This window comes from Vipera berus (genome assembly GCF_964194415.1).
Source record: "Vipera berus genome assembly, chromosome: 3".
Lineage (NCBI taxonomy): Eukaryota > Metazoa > Chordata > Lepidosauria > Squamata > Viperidae > Vipera > Vipera berus.
In genome coordinates, this window is record NC_138204.1 from 179,478,281 (window position 1) to 179,499,829 (window position 21,549).

A 21,549-nucleotide genomic window follows, 5' to 3' on the forward strand; every position below is an offset into this window, starting at 1 on the left:
CCCCCAGTTGTTTTTAATAAGATAAGAAATGGCCCCTTACTGAAGAGAAGGGAAGCTTTGCCCTTCAAACTGATTGGAGAACGTGATTTATGACTGCTAATTGGAGGAGGGAATTGTGCCAGATATTAGGTGCTGAAGGGAGAGGAATTCAGATCTTGGGCATTCCACCATGCTGTGCTGATGCTTTGTTTTTTTTACAATTAAAGACATTTTTAGGATAAACAATGCCTGAAAGTTCTTTGAAGTGTTTTGTTAGTCGGAACCATGACATCAAAGCTGTAATTATGCAAATTTATAAAGTTGATAAGACTGCTCATCTTTCTGCTCAAACAACTATGGACAGCTAACAAGTACATAAAAGTAATAGAAAAACCAGTAAAAGATACGGACAAAAAAGTCTCAAATAATAAGGGCAGAACCACAACCCAGGCTTTACTAACATTCTAGTTCTAAGGACTGAGGGAAGAGCTGGGTTTTTAGGCCTTTCAAAAGGCAAACAGGTTAGGGCCACCCAGTCTTCAGGGTGAAGGCTGTTTTATGGTGCCAGTACTAGAAAGAGCAGGCACACCTCCTAAGTCCTATAAGAGAACACTGTTTCATAGAAGGGATCTGGAACATGCTTACCTTGCTGAATCAAGTGAGATAGGTATTAGGCATATGATGATAGCCTACATATTGGGTTGGAAATATATAAGCCATGATGATGTTGTAACTTTAAGAAGGTAATTGATCCATGGGCATGTGAGGTTGCTCATGGCCATAAGAGGGAGCTAGAAATGTAGATTCTCTCTCTCACTGGATCTCTCTGAATATCTGAATTTGCTGATCGCTCTAAAATACTTTTTGCTCTGTATCTGCATAACTGTGTTTTTGACCTCTGGACTGGTAAGAAGACTTTGTATTAGGATTTGTACTTGGACTGTTATTTTTGTGTATAACCAGGACTGATTATTTTTGACTGTGCATTTTTGATTTTACACCACCTTAAAGTAAAATACTTTTTGCTTTTACAACTTAATGTACTCTTGTGGTTACTGTGTGACTCTTACTGCTCTTAGTACCCTTCCTTGTCTGTGCAACTCTTTGGTAGCACAAGGAGACCTCTGCACAACAATACCTATCACTGGTTATGGGCCCAGGCCTGTACTGAGAGTAAGTACACACAGTAACATAGCTGAGTTTGTGTTAGCTATTTGGTGTAAAATGGCACAAGAACAGTTGTCAGGCATCTCCTGGATAACCTGGTTGGATGGCACAAACTATGTTACCTGGTCCACAAAATGTAGCTTGCTTTTGCGCAAGGAAGGACTATGGACTGTAGTTAATAACCCACCAGATACTACTGCCTGGGATCCAGATGACGAAGACGATGCAAAGAAGATAGACGACTTTAAACGAAACAACAAGAAAGCACTTTGCATTATTGAACTAACACTGAATGACCAGCAGCTTGTCCATATTCGTGGTGAGGAGTCTGCTGCTAAGTGTTGGGACATTTTGCGAAGGCTTTATGTTCAAGACAGTGTGGGTGCACATATACACCTTACACGTAAGCTGTTTACAATTCGTCTGCAAAAAAATGGAGATATGCTGACCCATTTGAACTACATGAAGGCATCTTTTCAAGAGCTTCATGAAAAGGAGCTGATTTTTTCAGAGTTGCATCAGGTCTACATTATTCTGTCATCTTTGGATGAAAGTTATGACGAGTATGTTTCTTCTTTGGAAGTCCTGACCAATATTTCTGCTTTTTTCAGGTCTCAATCTGTGGTGGAACCCGGAATACTAAAACATGAAGAACGGCATGTGAATGAGAACACCCAGCCACTACTAGCTCTAGACTGAGATTGAAATCCCTGCGAGATACAGCTGTATCCTCATATTTCAGTGATCCACAATCCTCTTGAAGCAAAAGACAGGTTTAATACACATTAATGTGCATTCAGCTTAAAAAAACCCCAAGCACTCCATCTTTGTGGAGCAAGTAATGATTATCACCAGCCATGTGTCTGTGTCCAAAGCCAGAGGTAAAAGATTCCTTATGGCTCAGAATAACAAGTGAACAAGTCTGCTTGTAAAACAATTTTTTAAAAGAGTTAATTATATTAATAATGTCTGAAATACAGATTGCTTTCAAGGATCTGTCACTGAAAGATGGATCCATTGAAGTTCTCTCATATTGTTTAGGTAGAGATTTACAGTTTTGTTTAAATAAAAATTAGAGAGGCGTGCATGCCTGTGTATATACACATAAGTATGTATTTACACAGCCACTTTAAAAATGTCTTGAGTTTAAGTACTGCGGTAAGAAGCCAACCTTAATTTGCAGCACAGAAGTATCTCCTAATTATCTCCCATCATCACCACCAGCATGGTATCAATCATGTTTACTAGGCATAATAGAAATTATAATCTAATCTTTTTGGAGGGCACCCATCTGGGAAAAGCATGTGTGAAATACATGCACATACAAGTAGGTGTCTTGAATGTCTTGGGAGATTAATATTCCAATTGATGATTTTTTGTTTAGGTCAATTGAGTTCAGTAGAATTCCCTAAGTATATTTTCTCCTGCAATCAGTTAAAGATATAGCCAAGTCAGGTTATATTTATAATACTAATAAAAAGCTTGGGATGAGTTATTGAATATACTATCATCAGAAAGAAAAGCAGAACAAATAATAAAATACCCAGAGATCAAAAGCCAAAGAACAGGTTGCTATTCTAGATTTTGTTGTTTTGGGTCCCATCCAATTCCTATAAAGAAATTAAAACAAACGCTATTTTTTTTAATAAATCAGCTGTACCAACATTTTTATTGTGAATTTATTTCTTCAAATACAGTAAATGCTTTAGTTGCATATCACAATATGACACAGCAGTATTTAGCTATCCTTAACCAGAGAACATTTAAGCCATATTCATAAAGAGGCTTAATCACCATCAACCAAGGATGGCTATGCAACTCCTAGGTGGTGCTCTGAAATAATGATGTTTTTCAGTGGTGGCCATATATGATGAATCAAGCATCTTTAGTGGGGAATTGATCTTTTAGAAACTGGCTAATCTATAGTGCTAAAAATGTTGCTTGTACATTTTTCTGCAGAGATAATATACTTTAATTAACTTTTCTATTGTCCCAGAGCTAAGTATGATTTACTTTCTTCTATGAAATCAGTTAATGCTCAATCAGTCCTTCCTTCTAAGTGAAATACAGGGTCTGTGTTCATAAAGAAAGCTTACTCTGGACCACAGCTTGTCCTGGTCAAAAATCTTTATATTTTTGCCATGGAGCCAACAATGAAAAACTGTTAATCATAAACAAGCAAATGAGTTTTTTAACCAATGTATGGTTTAGGGAATGTGCTGCATTTATGTTTCAGTAGGATTTCATACCCTCCAAAAACAACGACCAAATGCATTGTAAATTTTTGGGGGAAAGACTGCAACAAGGATTAAAAAAATTATCTAAAGATCTGTGTAATTTATTTTCATAATGAAATATTTTGCACTTGTTCTTTTTTCACTCACCATTCACCACCCCCATGAATGTTTCTTGCTTTCGGTGGGTTTTGCACACTAATTGATTACATCCACCTATTTCAGCTGTCTTTCACATTTTTCTGTGCCACATGAGTTAGGGTTATTGCTATTGATCAATGTTTGACAGTTAACTCTGTAAATTTATATAGCCATTCAATAATCACAAGAAGGATATTGTACCAATTGATTATGCCTGAGGTGGGCAAAAATGGTTGGACATGAGATTTAACGTTTATGGTGGCCAAAACAAAGAGACAAGAGTCAAACATCTTATTGGTGTGTTATATATAAAATCCACAAACATCCAAGTTAGCAATTTCAACTCAGCTAATAAATCCTGAAAGGGAAAATAACAGGGAAACCTAAATATAACAGGGAAATCTTTCCTAAAGAATCTTGGTATTACTAGGGTTGAGTATGAATAAGCCTTCAGTTCTACAGTGCATCACTTTTTAAATATGCTTCTTCCAGTAACAAAGAGGAGCATAATATATATATAGTTGAAAAAAGTCAAAATTGAAACATGTATGCCGTGTGCATGCTCTGCAATTAAGGATTGCTAGCAGCTGTAATTCATGGAAATTGTGCTTCATTGCTATAAGCCCAAACTCAGATTTGATACCAGAACAGAATATGATGCAGGTGTTAGGACAGTAAAATTATTTGGAAATAATGCTTTGGGCTTCACCAAAGTATGATCCTTGAGTCTTTATATATTTATTAATGCAAGTGTTCTCAAAATTTCTGCACCAGAATTAAAAATGGTGCAGCTACTGCTTTAATGCATTATTTCATGGGGAATCCTGAAAGAAAGAGGCCCTGCATCAATTAATATGATAGAGATGATGGTCTTGTTCCTCATAAGATGCGGAGTTCCTCTTTAAAGGATACACAGCCCTAGGGCATATGTGTCTCTGTGTGCATCTGTACAACCATGTACATATACATGCAGCCATATAGTAGTTTGAAAGCTCTTGAATTTAAGGCACAGAAAGGCTTACTACAAGCACTCTTAAATTTTGAGATATCATCCTAAAATGATAATGAAATGAGACCCCCCCCCCAGGAATTAAAATAATAATTTTATTTTGATTAAGGTTGGGCATGAAATCTGTCTGTGGAGATTCTCAGTCATCCAGGTCATGGAAAAAGCAGCTTTGGGATAATATGGAATCATTGGTACTCTCTGAGCTTGATTGTTTGCTTATAGATGAATCATACTGATGATGTTTTTTAGTTGGGTAAGGAAACCTCTGCAAGCAAACCAGGCTCAGAGAGTGCCAAGAACTCCACAGCTCCATCCTGAGCTATATACGTTCTTTTCTATAAAATAGACTATTTGTAATAATTGAATTACAAATTATATATCAAAAAGCAAGGATAGAATCTTGCAACTTTACTACATAACATGTTTTATTTGAAATTTAAAAAAATCAAATGGAAGTCTATCTTTTTTAATGGGAAGGACACATAAATTTGCTCGATTTTGCATAATCCCTGAAATCAGTCCTGCATATTCATGAGAGGCACCTTTTGTTTTCTGTCCATCATTTACTATTGGCCCATATTGGTTTTTTATAGCAGCAATAAAACCATACTAAAAGGGTGGTCCAAACGTTAATCAGTAGATTGGGTATAATTAGCTTTTTACTTTCTATATCAACCATTCCCAAAAATCCATTGTGAAAGACCAGTCATTTAAAATAATAAAAAAAATACTGAAATTCAGTAACTTGCATACTTTTACAGGCATTCCAAAGAAACAGGTACACTACTGTTCGGCTACTACCAGTTCTACAATAGATGCCAGAGACACAAGAATATGTCTGAGAGAAGTCAAACAATATAATTTTCTGTAACTATTTTCTATAAATAATTAAAAATAAGAAGTATTGTAGGCAATTTTTCACAGTCCTTGTACCTGTGATAAGAAAAAGAGGCACCTGGAAAATTGATTTATACATTTTTAGTATTGAAAAGCCTGAGCATGAATATCAGACAATATATATTATTTCAATACTGGTAATCCTTACAATGTTTCCAACCCTCAGTTTTACAACTTTTGCCATTGCAAATAACAAACAACACTCAATCTATGAAATGCTGTATTTTTCACAAATTATGACCAGATATTATTTCCAGGAGCACATGTTGGATTTTGAAGACCTACATTTGGAATGTGTACCTTGGCACATTTTTGTGCATAAAATTACATCAATCTGGCACCTTTTGGCAATGAGCAATTAATTGCTTATAACTAGTCCTAGTGAACATAATTTGAAACATCTATGCAACACTGTTTAAAAGTCAGTCTTGCTTATTGCATCACAGAGCTATTTTACTAAATCAAATAGGAATTTAAAAATTGTATAGCAGCTCCAAAAAAGACAGAACAGGCTCAGACGTTGGCACTGATAGGTTGAATGAAAATGAATCATTAAAAAAAATCATGATCATTCATTAATGGGAAAACCATATAGACATCACTTAACAGAAGTATGACAGAACTATATTTATATACTATTTTTTCTATCTTACTTTCATGTAGGATATGAAATTAGCTGTAATTGACAACAAAATGTTACAAAATGGCTCTGGATAGTAATTATTTCTTAATCAGGCTTTAGATTATGAAGTTTTTTTTAAGTGCATTAAAAAGTTGGGTTTTTTTTTAAACTGCATTAAAATATTGGGGACAAAAATTGCAGCCCAAAGCCTCTATGTACTTCACCAACGCTTAAAAGATTTTTTATATTATAAAAAATTAGAAATAAACACAAATATCAAAGTTGGGTAAAATTTGCTCTTAACTAGAATTGAACAAAGGAAATGTTTATTCATCCTTTGACTTGGAAGGAAAAAGCCACCCTTGGTAAAATAGATTGCTGCTGTTATAAGGCTCCATTGTTTCTAAATTAATATAAAAAGGGAACTAAAAGAAAATTACAAAAGGAAAGTAGTTCAAAGAAAACAGAAAACGTGTCCGTACATACTGTATCTGATGGGAAAATGTCATTATCTATCAAATATAAGATACAAAACCACCTGTTCATCTTATCTACAGCTCACCCTATAAATCCACTGAACAAAACCAAAGTAGAATTATAAAAGGTAACAATAATACATTTTAATACTGTTCTATAAGTTCTTATGGTTGCTTTTATTATGGGAGAGGTGGATGTAGCACTTGAAGACACAATCCACTGAATACTGTTTCTGAATAACCTTCTCATAATGATCAGAAATTGCACAATAATAGTGTCTGGAAGTCTGCATTCCTTATTATTACATTCAGGCTTTTGAAGGTGGCTTTTACGTCAAGGAGTTCCAAAATACATATAAAAGAAAAGTCTGGCACAAGTTTTCTTTCAAAACGTAGCACAGGATGTTCTTTGGCTGATAAAAGCATAGAATTCCAACTTGCAGCATGAATACAGAGCATTCAGATCAGTGCTGTAATGGGGGCAGTACACAGAACAGGATGCCTTAAAGTCCTTACACATTCTTGATACAGTTCCATTTTATTTTTGTTGTCCTTCTCAGCACACAATGTGAAGCTCAAAAGGGAAAAACTTCAAGCCCACTTAAATAGCTGGTAAGGTGCGTCGCTGTTGTGATGTTAACTCTGGATGCCAGACATCCACAATGAATATCAGCCGATAAGCATCAGCATCCTGCCACACTTCATGTTCAAAAGAATCATCAAAAATGAGAATCTTCCCTTCTTCCCAGAATCTGAAAGAGAAAACAAATTATATTTTACCTGCTACCTATGAAAACTCCAATTGTATCTACATTCTGGATGCAAAATCTAGCTGATCAAAGTCACCAGGTTTATCTATACAGGTATTCTTTGACTTACAACCATTTGTTTAGTGATTGTTTCACTGTATAATAGCAGTGAAAAAACTGACTTCTGACCTCACACTTAACAAGTGTCACAGTGTCTCCATGGTTGCATGATTAAAATTTGGGCACTTAGTAACCAACGTATATTTATTAAAGGTAAAGGTTCCCCCGCACATGCGTGTTAGTCGTTTCCGACTCTAGGTTACGGTGCTCATCTCCGTTTCAAAGCCAAAGAGCCAGCGCTTGTCCAAGGATGTCTCCGTGGTCACGTGGCCGGCATGACTAGACGCCAAAGGCGCACGGAACGCTGTTACCTTCCCACCGTAGTGGTCCCTATTTTTCTACTTGCATTTTTACGTGCTTTCGAACTGCTAGGTTGGCAGAAGCTGGGACGAGTAACAGGCGCTCACTCTGTTACGCGGCACTCGGGATTCAACCAGCCAAACTGCTGACCTTCTGATCGACAAGCTCAGCGTCCTAACCCACTGAGCCACCTGGGCTCACATTACTGCCATTCACCTTCCCATCTGGCTTCCAATGAGTAAAGTTAATGGGGGAAGTTGGATATTCTTAAGGACCATGTAATTCACTTAACAACCAGAGTGATTCACTTAACGAGCATGGCAAAAAGGTCATAAAATCAAACATGACTGACTTAACAACTGCCTCACTTTGAAACAGACGTTCCAGTCACAATTGTAAGTTGAGGATTACCTGTAGTTATTATTTCTTTCATTCCACCAGGTGAAAAACTGATAACCCTGATGGAAGCCAAGCTGCTTATACTGACCCAGAGGCTTTCACAGAAAAATGTACTATGTGCACTATTTCTCCACAAGGGAAAAAAATCTGAGATAATATTTGATACCATGTCTTATTCCTTGGAATTTTTTTTCATTTCCAAATGTACAAAGATTTTCAAACTGTGGTCCACAAGTCCCATCTATTGAAGCACTATGGAATACTAGGTAAGGAAATAAAGGCAATGTGGCAGATGCACATGATAAGAAGGAAGGAACTATAATACTGTGTGAAATAATACAACCATTTTTGAAGTTGCTGAACACTCAAACAGATATTATAGTGAGAACAGCTGAAAAAAACAATCAAGACTAGGCAAGACAAAATTGTAAAGTACACTACAAAGATTTCAACACATTTACATTATGTAGAGATGAAATGAGAGATGTTTCAGCTGTTAAGTGACACTGCACTGCCATAAAGATTACCTCTCATTTCTTGGGCTAGCCTTTAGTCATGAATTAAGAACAGTAACCCAAAAAGGTGAGAGTTTTTTTTGTTGTGCCACTAGACACCAGGAATTTGGAGAGTCTAACACTGGTGCTCTCACAGTTTGGCCAATCATATAATTCCAATTTACCAGGAAGCAAACACTGTGATCCAAGCATATGCATGCATGTCAAAACAGTCAAGAAGTTAGCTGCAATTGTGTGACTGAAATTCTTCTCTCTTTTTTACATTCATTGCAACTGTACACTGCACTTACAAAGGAGCAGGGCTCTGATCACACTTTTGCAGCTGCCATATTGTCTATTTTGACCTGCTAGCTATGCATTCCCCTACTTTTCACAGTGTCATCATCACAGCTTCTTAGGATACTCTTTACCTTCCCAACTCAATTTCACTTTTTTTAAAGGAGGGGAGGGACATCCATGCAAAGAAAAGTTTGGATTGCAGCCACATACCATAGCTTTGTTATAAACAGTTAAAAGGCTAAAAGCTGTGCTTCACTTTGCTACACCAAACTGATTTTATTGATAAGATCCTCAAAATCATATGATACTCAGATGAAGTAGGAACTTGGATGATGCCAAATTCAATGCCTGTGTAGATATTGTTGAGTACAGATACCATAACATATAGCGTCAATTAGGTGGAGATATGCAGGGTTCTAAGCAATATGTCTATACTACTCTCTATGATGGTTCTTTGCTGGCTTAGCTTACAATGGAGATGCTTCTCTTGCCTTCCATACTATCTCTTAGTATCCTGGCTCTTGACACTAGAAAAAATGTTGAGGAGTGGAAAAGATACCTGGTTTCTTGAGCACACCGTATCCTGCAGCCTTCTTTAGGAATGACCAAGCCTAAATGCATCCTCAGCCTACAGTTAGTGGGCCCTGTGTGAGGCCAGACGTGAGTCCCTGGGTGCATGACAGAATACTTGATCTGCAAAAAGATGTACAGTTGATTTTAAAAAACTGATGTCAGTTATGTTAAGCTTCTAGAAATATACTACATCTAGTTGAACCCAACCAAAATGATAAAAGTTTATGTTAGGGTACCTACCTGCACTTTTTAAGTAATTTACTTGTGAACAGCATTATGGATAAAATTAATTTCAGCGCCTCAGACTACACAATACCATCTTAATTAACACTGAGTCTCCTAGAACTATTTTAATTGTATTTAATTATCATACATACATTATATGTTTTTATGTATATGTCATTAAATCTCTATTGTGGATTATGTTTTCACTTTAAAAATAAATATATATACATATATACTAATGACTTTATTTGGATGTATTAATCACAGTTGAAAGAGACATAAATTTATTTATTTATTTATTTGATTTATATACCGCCCTACTCCTAGAGGACTCAGGGCGGTGTACAGGGCAATAAAATAAGAATACATTAGATAAATAATTTTAAAACCCAAATCCATCAGGCCAGGCCGGCTTGTTCGAATAGATAAGTTTTTAGATCACGCCGGAAGGAGCGAAGGTCGGGGGCCATCCGGAGTTCAGCTGGTAAGCGGTTCCAAATGATTGGAGCACCCACTGAGAATGCTCTCCCCCTGGGGGTCACCAGCCGACATTCTCTGACCGGTGGTACCCTGAGGAGGCCCTCTCTGTGGGAACGTATAGGACGGAGGGACAATGACACCGGCAGTAGGTGCTCCCGTAGGTAATCCGGACCCATGCCATGTAGGGCTTTGTATGTCATTACCAGCACCTTGAATTTCACTCGGAAGGTAACTGGAAGCCAGTGCAGCTCACGGAGCAGAAGTGTAATATAAATGTCTTAAGTTTCTCCACTCCTCTCATATAACTAACAAGAAGTTTTAATTTCAAATTGCAAACTATAATTAGTGATTATACATTAATATATATTGTAACTGATTAAACAATTTGTTAACTGATTTCTGAAGCTGAATCATATGGTTGGCATTAAGCACAATTCCAGAAGCAGATCAGAAAGTAATTCAATCAAGTCAGTTTATGGTCAGCACATTTTTTATAAATAAACAATTATGTTAGTATAACCCTATTTGAAATAAACTTGATTTTAGCTATGCTATGCATAATGTAAAGATTTGCATCTCCAAAATTAGTTGTATCTCCTCTATCAATTGTGCCTATTGACAACTGTGGCAAACAATTAAAGTCCTGTTTTCCATCCTAGACTGTAGAAAAATACATCATTGCATCATTTGTTATAACAAATATCATGCTGACGCACTCATAAACATTCAGCAAAGGTAAACTGGAAAGGCAGAGAGTTCATTTTAGCATTTGCCTCCCGATGTAACCAATTAATTAATAATTAATTATCCTGTTCTTCTTAATATTTTTGTAAGTCATACTTACAAATATACATCTACATCCATTCCTGCCCCCCTTCCAATATATACAGTATAAGGACTGTAAAGAGAACTTAAAATTATTTATTTATTCAATTTGTATGGCCACCCATCTCAAATCCATGATTCTGGGTAGCTAACAACAGCTGAAAGTGCCATAAAACATATAATAGTAACCCTCCACCTCATGTAATCAGCAGCTGAGTAAAAATAAAACCACCACCAACAAATCAACGTAATAGGTTCTGCAACACATCTGGATCCTGAAGCTTGATGACAAAACCATGTCTTTAAGACCAGGAACATTAGGATCAATCTAATCTCGGGCATCGGTGTTTGTGTGTGTGTGTGTGTGTTTGAAGGGCAGCATGTGATTCAGAGCACACATGGCTGCAAATGTAGCTGCTAAAAGCAGCTGACGCTCCTCAGCTCACTTGGCTGCCTTCTGCAGTGAATATGCAATCCCAGGAAAAGACCCGTTTGCTTTAAGATGTTCAGAACAGGTGCTGTATGCAGGCCCACATGTCCTCTGAATCACACTTTGCCCTTTGAAGTTGGATTGTTGCCCACTATACGTAGATGCTTCTTCATATCTATCTATGGACCTGTTCTACAAACTAGACAGTACCTGCCCTCTTCGGCATCCAGTGGCATCTGAGAAATGTTCTAATAAGGCACATGTTTTTGGAACACTGTTGCAGGCATTCTCATTTTTTCTTCCTAGAGTGAAACAGGAAAAATATAGTTTAAACATAAGTAATCTGAACTTCACACCCCCAAATCTAAGTATAGTCATACAGGAGATTTGAAAATGTCAACTCAGTAGGCGCTTGAAAGAGATTTAGAGTGTAATCATCCAAATTGGCCTTCGTACCTAATTATAGCAGTGGAATACTTTGTATTTCTTTTTATGTAGAATACAACTCATAACTCCCAATTATTATAATTAGTATCCATCTAAAGAGGGGTGGATAACTTTTTCTTTAAAAATAATTTTGCTTTGGGACTAAATGGCACAGATTTAACACTAGACTGTCTACTATTTTATATGATATTTTATGATACCTATGGATATTTCATAATATTTTTTCACTGATCCCAGAGAAAATCATTGCATACTCCTTGCATACTCCAGGTTTTATTGAACTGAGAGGGAAACATTATAGAGCTATTTGTATACTGCATAAAATCTAGTTGTAGGATCATAAATATACATAAGGACAAAGTTCCCTGAGTAACTTTGGTCCAGTTATGCTCTCCTTTCCATGGTCTCTCTTACCACCTAATATACCTTGGTTAGTGTTGTGAAAGAGAATGATGTTTAGTTCCCTAAGGAAATCCAAAGAAGGATTTTGTAAAATTGTAAGTGAAATTCTGTGTCTTTTTATAATAGTGGTGATGGGCTCATGATTTGGAGAACATTAATTTTCTAAACTGAATATTATGACCAACTGAAAGAAAGTTTTTGTAGATAGCTAGAGAAGCAAAAGCAATCTTATTATTTTCCAGCACCAAAATACGTTTTATACAGCATCCCATTTTTACATTACCCTGATAGGTATATGCCTCATTCTAATCATAAATGACAGAATTGCATCTCACTTGTAACAAGAAAATATCTCTTCTTTGCCAGCGCACGTTCCATCAGGTAACTTTGTAATCTGTACACCATCCACTTTGTTAGGTGTAAAGCAAGTATAAGTTTTCTACATAAGAGAAATGCAAAACTATACCTTGCAGATAAATACAGAAAAAAGGATTTCTTTTTAAAAAAATAGAGCACCTTTTAAATCTTTTTAAAGCTACATAAAGTAGCATGCTAAAAAAACACAGAAATAATTCTGGGAAGTGCCCTGAAGTCATTCAGTCTTGTCCAATTTCTCACTCCCTTGCCTCTCCCCTTCAAACATGAAACCAAGAATCCACTACCAGTTTCAAGTGGAACTCTTTATTTTACTTAGACTTTGATAAAAAGTTGAAAAAAGAAGCCTTCCTTTTATGTGAGTCTTTCCAAGAGCTAAAATAATTTACATGTGGCTCATGAACAGATTTCCAGCCAGGCAATGATCAGGTTTTTACCTGTTTAGCTTATATTAAGTATGGTCATGCACACTTCAAAAACAATTTAGAAGAATTAAGAATTATCTTCTTAATGTAGTAACGTTTTTCTTCAGGCTTGGATGAAAGCCTGAAAAAAAAGAAAGTCTTCTTCAGGGATAGGGGTGCTGTTCTTGTATTTGTGGGGACTCTGATATAATTCTTCTCAATCATTTTAAAGTGTCACAGTTCTAACATTAAGTGCCCCGAAATTCATCCCCCAAAAGCCAGAATTCCTCCACAATTTCAGAATAGGTCAATTATGGTTTTGTTTTCTCAAAATGAATATGTTTTTTTCACTTGATTTAGTCAGTTGATGTTTTTACTCTCTCTTTTTTCCTGTAGGTATTATGTGCTATGAATGTAGTTGGAACCTAACTTTTGTTCTGTGAATAGGAATGAGTTTGCACACATGGAAGAAATGTTCCCATTTTCCTCTTCCCATTAAAATTTTTGTTTCACATGTTTAGGATCCTCCAAGGTCATGGAACTCTTGTTGGAAGGAGGAGTTTTGGTAATAGCTCTCCTCTTTTACATGAAGAACAATTTAGAGTTCATATCATTACATTTGTTTTATTACGCATATTTTATTAGCTTACCACTGGCTGCTCTGATGTTTAGTAAGGAAAGACAGAATATAATATACTATATTTCACCCACTAAATAACTCGGTTAGTTAGATGTTCATGGCGTTGGATTCCAGTTCTTGTGATCACCAATTTGTCCAGATTTTTGAAGCTTTTCTAAGAAACAAATCTGTGTTGTTTTGATCTCAATCATCCACCTTATTACTGTCTTCTTCCTCACCTTTGCCAAGAACAGCCTTGCTTGTATCACATATCTATAGCATGTGAATTTCTTCTTCTTAATCTCAAGGGAGCACTGGGCCTTTATTTGGTCCATAACTGGATATTTTTGGAGCCTATGATATTCTTACTAAACTTCTTCACATCAATAATTTAAACATTATCTTCTTTCTCAGTGCCTAACTTTCACAGCTAATCATTGGCATAGCTGGAAAGACCACTATTTTAAGTATTCTGATCTTTATTGCACTAGAAGAATCCTTATTTTTCATTGTTTTGTTTGTCATTGTCTTCCTTTCCAGGACTAGATTGTACTTTTCCTGAACATGTTTCATTTTTTTTAATCTCATCTTTTAAAATAAATTATCTATCTTTTTGACTTCTTCATTAATTAAGCCACTTGACATTCTGTTTCTCCCTAATATTTAATATTAACCCAGATTTCTCATTTTCCATTTTTACATTCATAACATAAGATAAAGGCTTTGATGTCTCCTTTGCTTTTATTTAACAAAATTAGGTTATTTGCATATTTCAGAATATCAGGGTTTCAGCCTCTCAATTATTTTCAATTATTGGTTTTCGAGCTTATGCTTGCAGTATTTCACTTCTGAATTGTGATATATTGCTCAAAGTGTAATAGTCCATTTCTGTTTTAGAGTCCCTTCATAAGGTCTTTCATTGTGGGCAGTATATTTCTTGCAGTTATATTTTGAAATTCAAAGTATTAATTAACATGTAGAGCATAATGTATATTGTAACTCTAACCCAGACATGTCAAACACAAGGCCCAGGGGCCAGATCCGGCCCGCGAAGTGGTTTCATGCGGCCTGCAAAGCCATCCTGGAAACAGTGAGGGAACGGCCCCCGCTGCCTTGGCCCTGGCCCAGAGACCCTCCTTCTGCCAGAGACCCTCAGATCTGTCCCACTCCTGCCCAGGCCCCATAGGCACCCTTGATGCAAATGAGGTAGAGCTGGCCATGTCCACCCAGTAGGCCATATGCACTCTAGCCACACCCACCCAGTAGGCCACGCCCACCCTGGCCATACCCACCTGGCCCCCTGAGGGCAACTGCAATGCTGATGCGGCCCTCAGTGAAATTGAGTTTGACACCCCTGCTCTAACCAGTAAAATATTACCAAGCATCCATGCCAATTTACTTTATGCAGGCAAAGCCACTAAACGATTAAAAAAGTGGCAATAGACATAAACACACAAAGACCCCTTTAGTTAAACATTGTATCAGCACACTATTTCAGGCTTTTCCTTTTGGCATTCCTTTTGGGTCCACATCAGTATGTAAAGAGTAAGGTTCTTCTTTACACATGATGGATATTAAGATTAAAATGTTTGGTCTCTAAAGGTGTTAATGAAGACCTCAGTTTGACAATTACTGTGATGATTTTGTCATTCAGTACTTGTATAATAGATATGTTATTTATTTTTAACATTTAGAATTTGGCAGTATAATTTTTAAAAATTATTTTATTATTTATAGGATTATTCTCAAACAATCTTTGTAGTCCATTTCCAGAAATTACATACATGCTGTACATGAATTGTTCCTCTCTTTGTGTAATTAATGAGCCATTATTTAGTTTGGGTGCATCTTTGCTTTAAATGTCATTTTATAGCACTCAGTGGGATATATTATTGCTTTTTAATCAGTGGCTCATCATGGGAAATGTTACATATGTTTGTTTAATCTTTAGAACAGAGTTGCATGTTAATATACTTGTGTAATTGGAAACATTTTTATATTATTGCCAAGAGTGGGGTAATAGTATTGTATTATTGATTTTATTTTGCTAAACTTTTCTAATTTATTTGCACTCACTGAGACATACACATTTATGAAGAAAATTTTTATTTCTGTTTTAATTTATTAATAGTGGTTTCCTTTTTAGCTTTTGCTTTATTTTGTAAAATTTCATCATTGTCCCTGTTCAATTCCAGAGTATCTAGTGTGTTATTTACGTGAGTTACTGTCCTATTCATGTGTGTTATAACATTGATAGATATATTATAAAGAAGCAAATGCAAATCTATTTCTTTTATTCCCTTGAATTATTAATCATATGTTAACTATCTGACCCTTTGCATTTTTTGAAACTTACCTGCTTTTGAAATTCACTCCATATACTGCTCCATTTCTGTTTGTAAGAACATAGCCAAAATTTTCCTTGTGTGAGAAATTAGTTTATTGACATTCTCCTGCAATTTCCTTCTTGAGTATAGCTATATGCATTATTTTGTAATCTCTAGGCCATACAATCTTTTTTCCATATTTGTTGAGATATACAGTTTAACTCCCTTCTGCAGGTTTAAAAAATTCAACAGATACTTCATCAGTATCTTATATTTCCGATTTGGCTTGGTTTATTACTATAAACCTCTCTAGAGAAGTTAATTCCTGAATAAATTATCTTTCTCTGCAAAAGTTTTGATAATTTTATAATCCTATTTGTAAAAGAATTCAGTATAGTCTTTTCAACATTTTTCCATCTTTTAATACATTTAGTTTTATTTGCCTCTATTTCATTTCTTGCATGATTAAGTATTTCTGCCTTACATAGCTGGTAGACACCATGATCAAATTAAAATTACATTGTATTTTATGACAGCGGTCCCCAATCCCTGGTCTGTGGACTGGTACCGGTCTGTGTCCAAGTGGGAACTGGACCGTGCAAGCGGCAGGTGAGTGCGCAAAGCTCCATTTGTGCATGTGCTGGATTAGATTGTGTATGTGAAACCATCCCACACACACTACCACTGCTCGGGGACCACTAAATTATGACATAAGTATATAGGATTGCTGGCCTCCATCCATGTTACCATAGCTCTAAATTTTCCTGAAATTTTTTATATCAGCTTAAACATACTTTGTAACCTTTTTCTTATTATTGTCCTAATTTTGTTGACAATGATTGAGAGCATGCTTAGTTCTGAGTTTCTTTTATGAAATTGTAAATATTTATAGTTTGTTATTTATTTCAAATATCCCCTACGTAAGAATAACTAAGAATAATAAAAATAGTAATTCATATGCTCTGAGACAATTTGCAATTAAGTAAACGTAAAAACCCTACTCTCCTTTCATGAGGATTTCAATGATATTGTCCTCTTTTGGGAAGAAATAAAAATATTTCCTTAAACTGAATATGAACTAATAGTAAAAATGAAAAAAAAATGGTTTTGCTCAACTATAGTAATAATGGTAAGAGCAGCATGGATCCATGAAGAGCATCTTTCCCTCCCAGAAAAAAATATGGCTGGCACTTCAGTTTTCATAATCCTGATCTTTAGCATCATAAAACATATTTTCTCTTTAACATTTCAGTTGTTTTGTTTTGTTAGTATGGAAAGGGAATAATGGAAGAGACAAGAAAAGTAATCAGTTGCGTACCTTGCTGCCACAGAGTAAACTGGCTCCAGTCACCCTTTTCTCGTAAATTTTCATCTTCTGGAAGAAAGAGGCCCTTGCTTCTATCCATTACAGCAAGTCCTTCATCCCGGATCACCTTCCAGTTTTTTTCTAAAGACTAACAGGACAAAAAATCACGTACATTGCATATTCTTTTAACTAGTTCTCCTCAAAAATAAATATAGCCTCATCTGTCACAAAGCCTCCCATAGTTTCTCATTTTCAATTATTTTTGTATCATAACTATTCCAATAATATCAAATACTTACCAGAATGGCTTTCAAGGGGTTACTTGGTGGACAATCCGATAATATGATAATCATTCAAATTTATGTTATAATCACTGATGCAGAAGAAGATTGGACTTTATGATCAAGTCCAATTTGAAATCAACAGAACATGCAAGCAAGATGTGCTAGTTGTGATTGGTGATTGGAATGCCACAGTTGGAAACATGAAAGAGGAAAATGTAGTTGGATTTTATGGATTAGGAAACTGATAAAACAAAATAAATATACTTAACAGGAGCCTGAAGCAGGAGCCTGACATAATAAATTATGCCACTCCAGTGATTTCTTTATAGCTAACATTGTCTTTAAACAACCAAAACTGTTGTCTCCAAAGAAGGTCTTCTTCAGATGGGCTTTATAGAAATCAAATCTACTATATTATTGCTAAAAATGCATGGCCAAGTATGAGTGTGGATGAGATCATGAACTGCATGGACAGACTTAATCATAATACCTGGCTCAATAGTAGAAACTGTGAGAAGGACTTTGGATTCCTAGTGAACAATCACTTAAATATGAGCCAGCAGTGTGTTGCAGCTACCAAAAAAACCAACACAGTCCTAAGCTGCAACAAAGATGATTAGGAGACTGGAGGCTAAAACATATGAACAACAGTTATAGGAATTGGGTATGTCTCGTTTAATCAGAGTGAAAAGAAGGACTCAGAGTGACATGATAGTAATGTTCCCATATCTAAGGGGCTACCACAAAGAAGAGGGAAAAGCAAAAAAGGCAGAACAAGAATCAATGGATGGAAACTAATCAAAGAGAGAACCATCTAGAACTCAGGAGAAATTTCCTGACAGAACAATTAATCAGTGGAACAACTTGACTACAGAAGTTGTGAATGCTCCAATCCTGAAAGTTTTAAAGAAGAGATTGGACAGCCATTTGTCTGAAGTGGTATAGGGTCTCCTTGAGCAGGGGATTGGACTAGAAAACCTCCCTTCCAACTCTGTTATTCTATTACTACTATTGAGCCAGGTGCCACTGATTATAATTTAGTTTAGTTTTAGTTTAGTTTTATTTGATTTGTATACCGCCCTTCTCCCTAGGGACTCAGGGCGGTTCACAGGGCATATATAAATAACGATACAAAAGTTAAAAGGAAATTAAACCAGTGCCCAGTTAAAAACAATAATACAATACTAAAAACAGCAATTTAAAAACCCATAATCCCCCATCAGGCCAGACCAGCTAATTCAAATAAGTGGGTCTTCAGGCCACGACGGAAGGTTCGGAGGTCTGATGTCATCCGGAGCTCCACCGGCAGTTGGTTCCATAATGCCGGAGCGCCCACAGAGAAGGCCCTCCCCCTGGGGGCCACCAGTCGGCATTCCCTGACCGGAGGCACCCTGAGGAGGCCCTCTCTGTGGGCACGTACTGGGCGGAGGGAAGTTGACGCCGGCAGCAGGTGGTCCCTGAGGTAACCCGGACCCATGCCATGTAAGGACTTAAAGATCATAACCAAGACCTTGAACCTCACCTGGAAGACAACTGGTAGCCAATGCAGCTCGCGGAGCAAAGGTGTAACATGGCAGTACCGGGAAACTCCCAAGACAACTCTCGCGGCCGCATTCTGTACCAGTTGGAGCCTCCGAGTGGTCTTCAAGGGAAGCCCCATGTAGAGAGCATTACAGTAGTCAAGGCGAGAGGTCACGAGCGCATGAGTGACCGTACACAGGGCATCCCGGTCCAGATAGGGCCGCAACTGGCACACCAGGCGAACCTGGGCGAAAGCCCCCCTAGTCACGGCCACTATATGATCTTCCAGGGTAAGCCGTGAATCTAGGAGGACTCCCAAGTTGCGAGCCCTATCCACGGGGGGTAAGAGCTCACCCCCCAGGGCTTTTCAACCTTTTGACTCATTGTACCACTTTTAGGATATCCAAGTACCACCAGTCGCCCAGCAAGGTGTCAAAAACTTGATGACCCAAGTTCAGTTACAGTGGCACTGAAAAAAGTGCCCCCCAAGCCACAGCTGAGCGAGACACCTGGCTGCCCGGTGGCCCTCTTCCTCCTGTCTGAGGTTTTCATTGTTGTGAGCATTTCTGTTGAGGATTGGCAGCAGAGGTGGGGTGAGGGGGGTTGTTTGGTTTTTATTCCCCCCCATCTGCTGGGTGGTTGCAGCAGGTTTTGGTCACTTCACATGACCCTGGGACACTGTGACCGTGATAAACATGAATCAGTTACCAAGCATCTGAATGTAAATCACAAGACCCTGGAGATACTGTAACATTCCAGCTGATCGGCACTTCTTCTAGGCTCAGCAGAAGTGCCAGGATCAGTGCTGCTTTCCAGCTGGTTGGTGCTTCTTCAGGGCTCAGCAGAAGTGCCAGGATCAGTGCCGAGCTCCAGCTGGAGCCTGGCACTTCCACTGAGCCTTGACAGCCCCGAAGAAGTGCTGATCAGCTGGAAAGCGGCACTGAGCCTGGCGCTTCCGCTGAGCCCTGACAGCCCTGCAGCTCCAGCCATCTCTCACTCAGGCTTGTGCAGTGTTGCCACTGGTTCAGCTCATTCGCCTCCCCTGCTACCACTTTTCTAGGATGGTCGTGTACCACCTGCCAGATGCCAATGTACCACAGGTGGTACCCGTACCACTGGGTGAAAAGCCCTGATTTAGTCTGTCCATGTGTTTAAACATGCTGACTGTTTAAATCCATCAACAGCTATTACTAATTAGTGACTTGTTGGAACAAATGACACAATCCACTCATGGCGCTACTGACACCAAAAAGTCAGCATATTGGACAGAAAGATAAAGGACATGGGGACTAATTTCATCCCTACCTTTTAAAAACCATGCCCTAGGTCAGAAAGAAAAATAATTACTAGTTATGGAAATGGTACAAATGAAATAGTTTAGATTCTTTTATCTTATCTTTTATCTCATTTTCTTTAAATATGAGACATTTCTCAGACAAAGATTTCTTATTATGTGGATTGTATTTGATTATGAGTAGCATTTTACATACTATATAAAGTTAGAAAATAAAGTTTTGATGCTGCAATATTGGAAAGCTTTTTGCAAAACTGCAAATGATGAAGTGATACACTTGTAAATTTAGATTGCGTGAACAACAAACTTGCCTACATTTCTTGACATTAAAAATAACTGAAGTAGAAGCATGAAGCCTTTTCAAAATTAATTAAAACATCATCTTTATTAAGCTTGTTGTTTTCGCATATTTTGTTTGTAGCAAAAGCAATGCTCCTAATTAGAATTGTTTTTTGTTGAAAATTGTAATAAGTAACATGCAAAATATGATAGTTACAATATTCTTTTCTAATGATTCCACAACTTTGTTTATTGATTCCTTAAGCAACCTTCCAGTTGTATTATCTATTTTAGGCACCCAACATATAATGTCAATTAAGCCAAAATAGACATTTGCTGCAGCAGGAACTTTTGCTGTTATTCACATAAAGCAGTAGAAATAGCAATAACACTTAGACTTATATATTGCTTCATAGTGCTTTATAGCCCTTTCTAAGCTGTTTACAGACCCAGCAATCTGGGTCCTCATTTTACCGACCTTGGAAGGATGGAAGGCTGAGTCAACCTTGACTCGTTCAGAATCAAACTCCTGGAGTGAGTAGTGAGTTACCCTGCAATACTGCATTCTAACCACCACGCCACCATGGCTAGATAAAATCAGTTGTCAGTGTTGCTTAAAGAGTACCGTAAATTGTTTTAACCACTGAATTATAGTATTTAATCACTGTATTATTTTATTGTTATAGTCCAAGTATGTTACTTATATTTTTCTTTTTTCAAATAGTTTGCACATATAAGCTAGATCTGGCACAATGGGTACCAGTGTTTCTGTAAACATCTCCCTTAGTGGTTACCAGGTTCTACAACATTTAATTTAAAAAATAATTTAAGACGTAACTTAAACTAAGTTCTAGCTTTCAGAAACCTCTTT

At 37.1% G+C, this 21,549-nt stretch overlaps 2 protein-coding genes across 2 annotated transcripts in view; one reads left to right on the plus strand and one right to left on the minus strand.

The window, feature by feature from the left end:
- Positions 1 to 1,845, plus strand: part of CLVS1 (clavesin 1) — a gene marked incomplete at both ends in the record, with an annotated part of 37,626 nt that extends 35,781 nt beyond the window's left edge. Inside the window, one exon of the mRNA XM_081325339.1 lies at positions 1,758 to 1,845. Coding sequence (XP_081181465.1) covers positions 1,758 to 1,845 — 88 coding nt within the window. The remainder of the gene's footprint in view (positions 1 to 1,757) is intronic.
- Positions 1,846 to 6,122: 4,277 nt separating this feature from the next.
- Positions 6,123 to 21,549, minus strand: part of ASPH (aspartate beta-hydroxylase) — a 110,275-nt gene continuing 94,848 nt past the window's right edge. The window contains exons 23-26 of the mRNA XM_081324250.1: positions 17,313 to 17,448; positions 11,631 to 11,722; positions 9,447 to 9,580; positions 6,123 to 7,277 (exon numbers count right to left, since the gene is read on the minus strand). Coding sequence (XP_081180376.1) covers positions 7,127 to 7,277; positions 9,447 to 9,580; positions 11,631 to 11,722; positions 17,313 to 17,448 — 513 coding nt within the window. The 3' untranslated portion in view covers positions 6,123 to 7,126. The remainder of the gene's footprint in view (positions 7,278 to 9,446; positions 9,581 to 11,630; positions 11,723 to 17,312; positions 17,449 to 21,549) is intronic.